Source organism: Fringilla coelebs (genome assembly GCF_963513975.1).
Source record: "Fringilla coelebs genome assembly, chromosome: 3".
NCBI lineage: Eukaryota > Metazoa > Chordata > Aves > Passeriformes > Fringillidae > Fringilla > Fringilla coelebs.
The window spans coordinates 45,546,879-45,559,378 of NC_140030.1; the positions used below are offsets into that span (position 1 = coordinate 45,546,879).

Consider the following 12,500-nt stretch of genomic DNA (forward strand, 5'->3'; position numbering starts at 1 on the left):
ATGTTTATTCAAGATTCAAGTTAGGAAGATGGTGAGGGTGTGGTTTTCAGACTCAAATATATTTAGGCTAATGTATTAGATATTTTTTTATGGTTTGAATTAGACTGTCAGTTGTCTGGTTGCCTAAAGATACTCTGCCACAAATAGATGCTAATATTTTCAATATTAGACAGAATATGCAAAGACTGTGAAGAATAAAAACGATAAGGATAGAGGTTTTTCATCAACCTTGATTATTATTTTAAGTCATACTGTTTAACATGTGCATGAGGTTCTCCATCAGCAGCCTGTATAAATAAGAAATGCTGTATTTTTATCGCTGGAGTTGTCGTAAGAAATGAGTGAGCTGTTCCCATGATTGTGTTTACAGGATTGTTATTTACTCATCTTTAGGATGACTCAGAGAGTTGGTCTATTTGTCAATATATTTTTACAAATTATGTTGTCTTTCTACTAGTTATATTTTCTCATATCAGTGGTGTCAGTTATACACTTGATTATAGTTTTCAGTCCCTTTGTTTTTTCCTCTTCTTATTATGTTCCTTATAATCCTTTGCTGCTCCTGAAATCATTTCAGGACATCTATATTACCAGTTTTTAAATTATTTTCATGCTTTTGAGAAGTTTTGTGGATGAGAAATAAAACTGACTCAAATTGTGTGTAATTGGCTTAATAATTTATTTTATATCTCTTTTAGCTGTCTGCCAGTAATTTTGTCTCCATTGTTTTTTTGAAAAGGAAAATAGTCTTTAAAAATTGAGCTATTATACTGGGGTTTTTTTTTTCTTTGAGGCTTATTTCCAGATTGTGTTTATCTGTCTTGTTTGTCCCTCAGATGACATCACAGAATGGAAGATTCTGTGGTAACTGAGTAAAATAGGGACAGATTGTCTTAAGTGGCTCAGTGAAGGTCAAATTCTTTGTCTAAAAGGATAGGGTGCTTTTCATGTGCTAAGTTATGGTCAGGAAGGAATTAGTTGGTTTGCAATAAAAAACATATTCCCTACTATTCAAATAATGAAAGACAATACCAGAAACTAATTCTGATGTCCTTCTGGCAACACAAAATATCTGGATAGTATAATGAAATTGGAATAAAGGGATTAATGAGAAATGCAAATGTTAATTGGTATGTGGAAAAATTAATTTCTGTGAGAGTAAATGACAAAACTAAATACTAATTTTTCTCATTTTGCCAAAAGCTAAAAGCACTTCCTACTAGTTGTTTTGGCAAAAATACTGGAATGTTGTTTATGCTTCCTTTCAAAGTCTACAAGGCAATGTCTTGTTGTTAACATCAGTAATTTTGGTTTAGAGTTAGATCTCTTGTTTCTTGATCACTAAACACTTACAGCAGAGGAATCACGGTAGCAGGGGATTGTGTTCTGAGGCAGTGGCTCCTAAAAGCATTGTGTAAATGAACCTGCTCTGAGAAGAACCATTGCAGTTTCTCTTGCTGCAACTCCACATTTGAGTCCTCCCCTTCTTCATGTTGGGGCCCTTGCACCACTTTGTCCCTTGCTGCTGACTCAGGGTTTGCTCCATTGTACTTAGTGCCTTAATTCCCAGGGTCACCATTAGCTCCTTTAACTTTCCCTGGAGCTGCTATTGTTCTTTTTGAGACAAAGCTGCTGAGTTTGGCTGTGCCCTGATAAACTTGGTCTAGAGCCCTACGTATCTTTGCACAGTGCTCCACAGTGCTCCTGCCAAGAGATCTCATGGGCTGTTCATGAATAATTTTTGTTCTGAATAATTTTTTAAAAAGCGCTGACAGTCAGTAGATAAACAGCCCATTGGCTGATACACCAGAGGGTTGTCCAGAGGAGCCGCAGCAGGCTGGAGACATGGTTTGACAGGAACATGATGCAGTTTAACAAAGACAAGTGCAAAGTCTTGCATCTGGGCAGGACCAACCCCAGGTACTATTATATACTGGGAGCCGTCCAGCTGGGAGGCAACTTTGCTGAAAAAAACCTGGAGGTCCTGGTGTACACCAAGTTCATAGAACAGCTCAGGATGGGAGAGACCTTCAAAGATCATCTGACCCAATCTTCTGTGGAAAAGAGAGTAGATGAGATTTTCTAGCATACTGTTCATTTGTGTCTTGAAAACCTCCACTACACCTGGGCTGCTGGGACCAGGTCCTGGCTCCCCAATGTAATAGAGATACTGAAAAGACTGGAGGGTATCCAGCTACTAAAATGTGAAGGAATCCTTTGTATGAGGAAAGGCTGATAGATCTGGAGCTATTTAGCGTGGAGAAGAGAAGGCTCGGCAGGGGTTTTTATCAAGATCATTCAATACGTGTAGGGAGGGTGCATTGTAACACCATCGCTGATTGTGGGACAAGAGCTCTTCTCCCCCATGGCAAGCACTCAAACAGGAAAAACTATTTACCTGTAATGGTTCTTTTTAAGGATTTAATGGTTGTATATACTTCCACAACACCTCCTTGCAGCTTTTCCCTTTGTAGTCCATATAGAATTGTGAATCTTGGGTTGAAAAAAAAGCACTCAGCTGCTTAAATAGCCAGATGATCCTTATCAATATAAGGCATGCCATCCTGGACAGTGCTAGCAATGAAAATAAACCCAGATTACAGTGTAAATGTGTAGTCACACTCTGAATATACAGGTGAGTAAAATCTCAAATAACATTCTTTCTAAACAGCCTGTCTGTTTAAGGATTATCCACAGTCAAGGGAACCAAACTCTGATCCAGTCTGGAAGAACACCTTTGTGCCTAGTAGTCATTTTGATACATCTGGCTTTCTTGAACAGGCCCCCCAAGATCTGCTTAGCATTGCTTGAAATCTGTTCTTCCTAACACGTAGTGACGTTTTGATTTTTTGGGTGTAGATACACCATGTCTGGCTTTCCAATGCACACAATGATGTTGGTAAAATCAGATGTTCAGTGCTTGTATTTATGTATAAACAGCTGCATTTACTGCAGTGCCTACACTGCTTTTAGAGCTTTGTGAAAAGCTAGAAATTGCTCTCCTAAACTTTTGCAGACCTGAAAACATTGATATATCACAGATCCAAAATAAAATTTGTAAAAATTTCAGTCACATTTTTGTGTTTGAAGTAAACTATAAAAAGGAATTTTGTGGGAGCTGCAGGGGATGCAATGAAGGAAAATACAGTGGGGAGAAACAGAATCATCATGAGAGGAAAATGGAAGAAAAAAAGATTTGTTTACCTTATCAAAATAAAGACCATATATAAAAGGGCTCTAACGGTAAACAAGCTATCTGGAGCTTAGATTTGCTTCTGAGGAAGTAACTTAAAAATAAGAATGGTGGTTCTATAGACATAGAAAGGGCTCTGCAGTTATAGATGTGTAGAAATCATATGCTCATAATTAGAGTTCTTAGGCTTAATAAAAAGGGCATGTTTAAAAATGGAAAAGAAATCTGTTTCCAGACATAACATTGTGTCTACAGTCTAGGGCTTCCTTACAGCCTTTACTCAGGGCATGCTATGCACTGTGTGTGTTAGTAGCTCTGTGCCTTTTTAAGAATCTGTTCAGGTTCTGGTTTACATGGGATAGTCCCAATTCCTGTCTCTACTTTAGGAGAGAGTCCATAGATCCAGTTTACATAGGTACAAAAGGAGAGGCTTGTAACATCTGGATGAGCAAAGTTGTGTGAGGCCTTGGCACTTGCAGAAGGAGATACTATGGCGCTTATGATGTTTTCCATCCCCGCTCATTCCTCTTTATTTTTTTCTCATTCCTCTTTATTCCTGCTCTTCCCTTTGAAAAGTAACCTGTATGTTCTTCATTCTTTATTACACTATGTCAATTACTGTGCTTCTCTGTTCTTCTCCCACTTTGTTATCTAGTTTTCCCTCCTAAAGCTGTAAGGATATATAAGATGTTACAGGATCCTTACTGTGAGGAAAGGGTAATGTCAAGAGGAAATGCCTTGAAGCTGGACAATTCACAAATTGTCCAGAATTCAGAAAAGATGGTCATGTTCTCTTTTTGTTCTAGTTGAGCTTTGCTACCTCACTGACCACAGTTGCTTAATAGATACTATTCTGTAGAGAAGAATTACCTTGTTAGTATTAGACCATAAGTCCCTCTTAACTGGCAACTGAACAATCAGGGGTACCATACATACGTCTCTACCAATAATTAATTAAACAAAGGAGTAAGTCTCCGGTTTGGTGGCTATCTGCAGTGTCATAGGTTATATCAATACAATGAAACTATTTTTAATACACACAAGGTAGTGTCTGGGAATGTCCCTACCTCTGCTTATCTGTGCTGTTCTCAGGCATTTGTCAAGGAAAATATCACCTTGCCTGGGCCAAAACTGTAGCAGGGATGATGCTAAGGGTCTAAATCTGTGCGACAGACAAAATTCAGGCCCATTGCCAGACTGTTTAGCAGGTAGGGAGGTAGTCAGATTCTCAGATGTTTAAGGTGCTCTGTGAGGAAGAAGCCCAATCACCGTTCTTTCATTGGGATCTTACTTTCACGTTAGTGATTCAAACCTTGCTGTTGTGTGCAGCTTGTTTGGAGACTACTAGTTCAATTCTTTGCCTTTGGGATATAGTTCATAGAAATTTAGTTTTCCCTGGAGCATCATGTAAGGGTGAGAGTTTGCAGGTTTACTATTAACAAGAGGCTCAGGGCAAGAACAAGCAAGTAAATTTCTAAACATGCAGAATTGCTTAATAAATGCAGCTTTCACTTAATTATCCATTTTTTCACCAGGGGAAAATACTGAAGACATGTTGGGTCTGGCTGAGACGGAGTTGATTTTCCCTGGAGCAGCTCTCACAGTGCTGTGCTTTGCATTGAAGGGTGTTGTTGATAACACACCAGCAGTTGGCTACTGCTGAGCAGCGCTCCACAGCATCAGCGCTGGCTCTCCAACTTCAGCCTGGCACCAGTAGGCTCGGGGTGGGCAAGGTGTTTTGAGGGCACCAAAGGACAGCTAGACAAGACTGACCAAAGGGATTCCATGATGTATGATGTCTGCTCAGCAATGAAAGTTAAGACAAAAGAAGTGAGGGGACATTTATTATTATGAGGTTTGTCCTCCAGAGCAATCACTGCATACTCAAGCCCTACTTCCTTGGAAATGGCTAGACGTTGCTTTTGGTGGGAAGTTGAGCATAAGTCTTTTGTTTTTCTTTGATTCTGCAAGTGGCCTTTCCTTTTGCTTTATTAAACTGTTTTTGTCTGGGCCCATGGGTTTTTCTCTGTCTTGTTTCTACCCTCGGTGCTGCTGAGGGGGGGCGTGAAAAGAATGGTGTGATTGGGCACCCGACGTCTCTCCAAGGTCAACCCACCGCACCATGCTACTCCAGTACTGGCTCACTTTCCTTCTGGAAGTCCTCACACTATGTGTACATTCAAGAAAGCAGTGCTCTTCATTGAGGCCTACTATGATTTCTTTTATATGAGAAGGACAAAAATGATCCAGTTGCCAAGTTGTTCTGTAAATCATCAGAGCCTCTGTCAGTTGATTTCTTGATGAGGCCCTTATCAGACGATCAGATTTCTGCCAATTGACTTTGTTTCCAAGGCAACCACTCTCTTGACAAGCCAGTTCCCTTCAATAGTAGGTGACTTATTTTTTAAAATAGGTTGATTATATTTTAACTGCATTGTTCCTAATAAGATACTTCTATTTACATTTCAATCCTAAATGAAAATGTAAAGATGACAAACCAAAAGTCTGTGTAACTTAAATGAAGTTGGCAGAGTGGTAAAGACACATAGAGGAATTTTTAAATCTCTCACAGAATTCCTAAATTGTACATATTCCCCAAAGATAGGCCTGCCCACGAACCATTCCCAATTATATAGGTATTCTGTGTATTCATTTTCTGAAAATAATGGAAGTTTGGGTGACTTATGAGGATGTTTCCCAAAAGTATAGATGGTTGTGCTGCTGGTATTCACAGAAGAATTTGTTTTCCTACTAATTTAAATCTCTAAACTGGTGATACTGGTGTTGATACTGGTGTTTAAAAAACAACAGATTCCAGCCCAGCTTCTTTTCGTGCACATTTGACGTGGTCTTACTCTGCATCTCACGTGTGGTGTCTGGTGAATTAACTCATCCTTTGCTTCAGTGGCTTTTTGTATTAATCTGCTTTTGCTTCCAACAAAACTCATAGTATTTTCTTTGTTGAGTTTCTTGGATTCATCCTGGGTTTACATTTTCAGGGAAGAGGCACAGACAGGATATAGTTACAAAATTCTTTCTCTGAGGAAGGCAAATTCAAACATTTGTATTCATATAGGCATGTAGTGTCATCATGCCTACACACAATTCTGAAGGTACTGATTTCTGAATATAGCTCTGTTTAATATATCGTGACTGAAGTTGTTCTCTTGCTTAGCCAGTGTCCTTTCAAGTTGTAGCCTTGATTTCAGAGATGGCTGAAACTTGTAGAAACATTTTTGAAACTTTTAAAGTTCGTAGGACAAGGCATTCACAGAAATTGAATCAAATTTTTGTTTCTACCAATACATTGAACTGTCTGTTGTGTGCTCTAAGTCCCTTCTTTCTTAGACATATCAAGACAGTTTTAGAGAGGCAAGTCTTTTTTACTTTATAAAGTATTGCTTCCCTAGAGGAGTAGAAATTGCTATATGTGAGCTGAAATTATTTCAAGGTAGTTTGTGTAAGCATTTGGATTTTGGAGCACTTAAATCCTCATGCTGTAAAAATAAAGCACTATTCACTGTTAGCCATAATGAAGCAACTGGTCCTCTGTAATGTGATTGCTTGGGAAATTTCTCACTGATCACAGTGAGCTATCCAGTCCCTTTTGCAGGGAACTGATCTTGCAGGAGCTTTGTCTTTTGTTCTGTCTCCATCTCTTGACAGGATGACTTACATCTTCTGTCTGGTCTGACAGACAGGATTTAGGCACCAATCCAGCAAACTACTTAAACAACAGTTTAGTTTTAAGCCTTAGAGTAGCTAAATTACCTAGTTTAAAAAAATTGAAATAACGTTGCAAACAGACTACTGTCATCTTTAGAACGGAGTTCGGGAGATTAGGTTGTATTGGTACATGAACTTTAAATGGAATAAGAAGTGTTAAGTTAAACATACACTGAGAATAGAAAACATAGATTAAGGCTTTCCTCTTTAGTACAGGAGAAAAGATTCCAGTTTGATAGCAGTGAGTCTACGTCTTGTATATCTCTTTTAGATCAGTGCTGCTTGAGTGTGTGTCTAGGCAAACAGAATAAGGAAATAAATTTATTATGGATGTATGTAGTAGTTTCCTCTGTCCAGAGAAAGACTGACCATAAAATCAGCAGGAATTATGGCATTACTTTGTAAAACAATAGAAATGGCAACATACCTGTTGTTGTACTGACAGAACTAGTGACCACTACACAGTTAGCAATAATTCACTGGCACACAGAGAAATTCTAATATCTACTTCAAAAGTTTTTGTGTTTTGAAAGGTGTTTGTTTCTTTGAAAGATCTTCTCATGAAATATTATAAAAGTGTTAATCCTGTCGGAAAAAAATACTGTCCTTGTGAATGGATGAACATACATTTTTAAGCTAGTTGAGTTTTATATTCATATAATGAAGCTGATGGTAAAATAGAAATTGTCTCTTTCTGAATTTAGTTTGGTTCATCTTTCATTTTATTGAGCAAGCAGGAATGCTTCGTTTTTGTGTTCCATAATGGTGACCTCTTGTGGTGTGAATATGTCAGTATTTCTGAAGGAGCTTTCTGTAATACATATGGGAGGAGGTTGTATTTATGTGTAAATTTTAATGAACAGCTAACTTACTAACTTAGTAAAATAACGTCATCTTTTCCAATTACTTATTAATATGCACAACTCAATGCATGTGAAAGAACAAGCATTTTGAGCAGAGTTTTCTGATAATGCTTTTGTGTGTTCGTACTGCATCTTTTAGTGACCAGATGGAAGAGCCTGGCAGAAAGTCATCACAGCTGAGGACTTCAGGCCAGAGGAGAAGAGTAACAGGTACAAGGGATTTCAATATCCATTCAAAAAATGTGAAATGCAGTCAAATAAGAAATAATGTAATTCTTGTGACTTGCCAGTATTGTTCTTTATTATGTACTGTACAATATTTTTTGGTTTTCTAGATATATTGGGTTTTCTTACTGTTTTTTGTGAAGAGAAACAATATTCAAGAGATCTTCACTCTAAATATCTGTTGGTATTTTCTATCTCGCTTTTCCTATATCAAGGCTCAAGAATTTGCCAATCCATTAATACCTCATTTGCCCATCACTTTTTGTAATCTGTCACAGTTGCACAGAAACTAATAAAATTATGCCAGCCTGTATTATCTGAAAAAACAGATTTTGGATTGCTGTGTAGGGGTGCATTTTGCTAATTTTACATAACAGTTTTTAATATTTCCTCATAGCTTTGAGGTATGATGCATTTCATACATCACAAGTGCATATTTGATAGTCTAGTATGGAAATCTGAAGTTTCCACTGTGCTAATAATGTGCTTTATTACTATTTTTCTAGAACTGAGAAATTCTGTTATTCTAGATCATTCTTGCAAAAGCTGTACTGTGCTCTGCTCTTATTTCTTTGTGAGGAGCAGAGAGTATTTACCATGTCATGCAAGTTAGTACACTTACAAGGCTTTTAATTTGCTTGTGCTATTTTATTGGTGTTACTGAAAATATAAAGTGTGTTTTTAGGATTGTTTCTTTTTAAGTGCACTTTTCTTAACATTTTATAGCTTCCTTAGTTTGTGCATGCTTCATCTTTTATCCCACAGTAAAGAGGGAGATAGCACTAGGAATTCTCCATCATTTCTTCTCTACAATGGGATTCTGGGTGGAGTGTTCATTTACAAATGATTTCTATTTTCTGATATGAATTGTGTTTATGCTTTGACATTTTGGAGAGGAGGTAGACTGTTTTTTAATATTGATCTATTTGTGGCCACTCAGTATTCAGTGAAAAGGCTAAACATTATAAGTCAGGCTGTACTCAGCTTTTCAAAGCTCAGTGTTGCTAAGGCTCTTGTATTTACATGCTAAAAACAGCAACCAATAAATGTAGACTGATTAGTGATTTTTTTTTTGACCAGAATGCAAAGCAGCGGTTAAGACCTATGAAAAACAGAGACAACCAACTTGAACTTGCTGCATTCTTTTGCCTTGAGTATTTTTTTGTTGAATTGTGGTTTGCTCTGTTAGAAAGTTCTGGACAGCTTCTGCAATATTTTAAATATAGCTAGTACCCTAACTTTTCATCAGCAGCTTAAAAAATCTCCCAGGACTGAGACACATACAATTGAGTAATGTTGCCTTTTTTTTAGTCATGTATTGTTTAGTCATTCTTACTTGTTTAGTAAAAGCTGATTATCTTCTTTTTTATTTAGGTATAAGAGCTAAATATATTTAGATATAAGGTATACCTTATTTAGATATAAGGTATAATTATTATTTTTTAAAATTTTGTCATTATGACTTTCAGTTTGCTGTATTCTTCTGATGAATATGAGGCAAGTGACGCAGAGCAGTACAAAAAAAATCTGTTCTTTTCATTCCGAACTGAAAATAAATTTGATTTGGTAATTTTTTTTTTAAGTGCGAAGTTTGTCTCTATCTGCAAATGCATGCCCAAAGTTTTCTATTTCTTTACTATGAAATTAAGTATATGTGTAGTTAAAAAGTCAGTTCCATCTTTCAGTTTAGGAGAGGTAGCTACAGATAGAAAATAAAAGAAATAATTGAGTCAATATGTGGGTTTTGTGGCAGGAAGGAAATGGGCACACTGCTGTAGTGTTCTCATTTCAGCTGTACTTTTACATTATCCAGAGCAGAATTTTCACTTCATTGCAAACACTGCATAGTGTTTCATTAATTAGGCTATTCATCAATTTAAATAAGACTGTCAATTCATTTGATCTAGAAAATAATAATAATAATAATAACAACAACAACGTGTACTTATATATTATATATATAAAACAAATATAGTGTCTTACTTATGAAATAGCAGCATTTTTTACCATCTTTTGAAATAGGTATATTTGATAGATTGTGTGTAAGATGTAGGTAGACAGTTAATATAGACCAAAAAACTAGTCTTTTGGTTATTTTCTAAAGAGCAGTTTTTTAAAATATGAAGTTTTAAATTGTTTTACTGTTCCAAGTAATGCCAGTACACAGTCACTGTTTTAAGGTCTGAGATACTGTTCTTGTGATGCAAACCTCTTATCATTGGTCTTCTCAGGTAGTGTAGTAGTTTTTGTGTCCCTTCATTTTTCTGTTAGGAATTTACATTGTCCTTTAAATGCAAGAACTAGTAATGAACAACAGGAGACATTTTCAGACAAATCCGTGACTTACAGAAATGTGTATGGTTTAGTCTTAATGGCTTTCTTATTTAGTAGAGTTTTATTTATTTAGAATGACTTTATTTATTTATTTATTTAGAGTGACTTTTATTTCCCTATTAAAAAAACCTCAAAGCAAAAACAAATCAACAAAACAGACCCTGTCTTTATAAAAACTTTGCTTGCCTGCAAGATAAAGAGCTCAACCCAATCTTGAACTCCAAACCCATGCCTACATGCACCTTGTAAGCAACTGTTAGATCCTTTACTTCTTGAGTTCTGCAGAAGCTCTGGCTCTCCATCTGTAGTGGCCCAATAGTCAAGGCCATAATTTTGTCACTTCACAAAATACTACGTGGAGATGTAAAGGATGTTCAGCACATCAGAATAATTCCCACTGATACTGCATCCATATGAAAGTGAATCCTGGATTCCATTTTTTAATAAACCGTGTTTTCACCATCTTCCTTGTCCAATCTGAAAACAGATTCTGCTCCCAGTCTTGTTCCCAGAAAAATTCTAGTCCACTGGTTTTTAGGTCTGCCAGTTTTTGCCTTGATGTCTGTGATACATTTTTTTTTTTTGGTATTTTCTTTTTGAAGCCAAGTATAAAAAAGCTCAAGTATTTTTAAAAACTATTTTTGTGAAGTGGACAATAGTGGAAAATAGCTTTTTCTGAGTCACGGGGGTATTTGGCTGAGGGTGGCCAAGAACAGTGGGAATTGGTTGTCTTCAAGATTTCTGACATGTTTTTTGGACACAAAATATCTTTCACATGTCTATAGTTTACTACTCATTTCAGAGGTTTCTGTGTGACAAACTGCTGAATGCAATGAAGAATAGGAATAAACATGGATTTTATAAAAGTTTAGTCATGAAGTTTGCAAAACTGATTGCATGAAGTAGTTAGAATTGCTTACAGGATGTAATAACTAACAGGATTTTTCCCTAACTGACCAGTGAGTTAATCAAGCTTAGTGTAATATCATGCATATGTACTAGATAAAATTCTACAATCCTAGAGGATTGTCTGTAGTATGCATTTTTTTAAACAAATAATAAGCTGTCACGTGAACACAGAGCTGAGACATACTAGGACACTTTGATGTTTAAGTAGTCATTACCTTCCAATTCAGTGATCAAATGAAACATTAATGTCAGCAAACAAAAGCTTTACAATACAGCTTTACGTATCAAACCACTTATCCATCTAGTTTTGTTTGAAATGTTCGTTTTTGAGAACATGTAAATAGAAAATCTTTAATTCATAGAATAACCCAGAATATAGCAAAACGTGACATTTTTAGATTTTTTCTGACTAATGAATAAAGTATTTGTAGTTATTTATTACTGTAGAAAGTGAAACCTTCATTGAATGTGTTCTTGTGTTTTGAATGTATTTTGAAGGCTCAAAGGATGAAACAAGAATAAATGAATGGGAAGAGGAAGATTTCTTTTGGCATACAAGGATTCTACCAATTCTGCGTGAACTGCAAAAAAGTGGGTAACACTGCTCTGAAAGGGTGTGTTTTCTGTACTGTTTCCTGTAGGAAGCATGGGACTCATTTTTGTTTACTGCAAAATAATAACAGTAATTGGGGTATGTACCCTTTTATGCTTTCATATGTTCAGTGACTTCACAGTGTAAAACTGGCCTGGGCAGTCTAGGTGGCCCTGCTTGAGCACAGGGGTTGTACCAGATGGCTTTCAGAGGTAATTTCCAACCTTACCCATTCTGTGATCCTGTGAAAAAACACAGAACTGGTTTAGAGAAGATCTTGTCTTATTAAATTACCTTATTTTAGACAGCATAGCTCTGCCAGCTTAGCAGTCAATGTTGAGCTAATAATTTTAGGAATAAGTATTGCACAGATTTCACTGCTTTAACCATAGACTGTACTGAAGGTCTCAATCCATTTTAAAAAACTAAGGCAATCTTAATGAAAATTTCCACTTGTGATTAAAGTGTTAGATGTGCCAGAAAAGTATCTAATGACTCAGAATACTGAAGTAAATGTGAGTAAATTAAGTATAGCTCGAATGGTAAAACTCTGGGATCCATTTTGCATTGAAAAAGTTGTTCAGTTGCCTTCTGTAGACACCATATTTATTTGAATGGTGGGAATATAGCAAGTAGATTTGTTTTTACAAGTATTTCT

The 12,500-nt window shown here is 36.4% G+C and overlaps 1 protein-coding gene across 1 annotated transcript in view; it reads left to right on the forward strand.

Moving 5' to 3' along the window:
* Positions 1–12,500, forward strand: part of ARMC2 (armadillo repeat containing 2) — a 70,477-nt gene that overhangs the window by 12,083 nt on the left and 45,894 nt on the right. The window contains exons 7-8 of the mRNA XM_084203130.1: positions 7,922–7,992; positions 11,749–11,841. Of these exons, the coding sequence (XP_084059256.1) occupies positions 7,922–7,992; positions 11,749–11,841 (164 nt within the window). The remainder of the gene's footprint in view (positions 1–7,921; positions 7,993–11,748; positions 11,842–12,500) is intronic.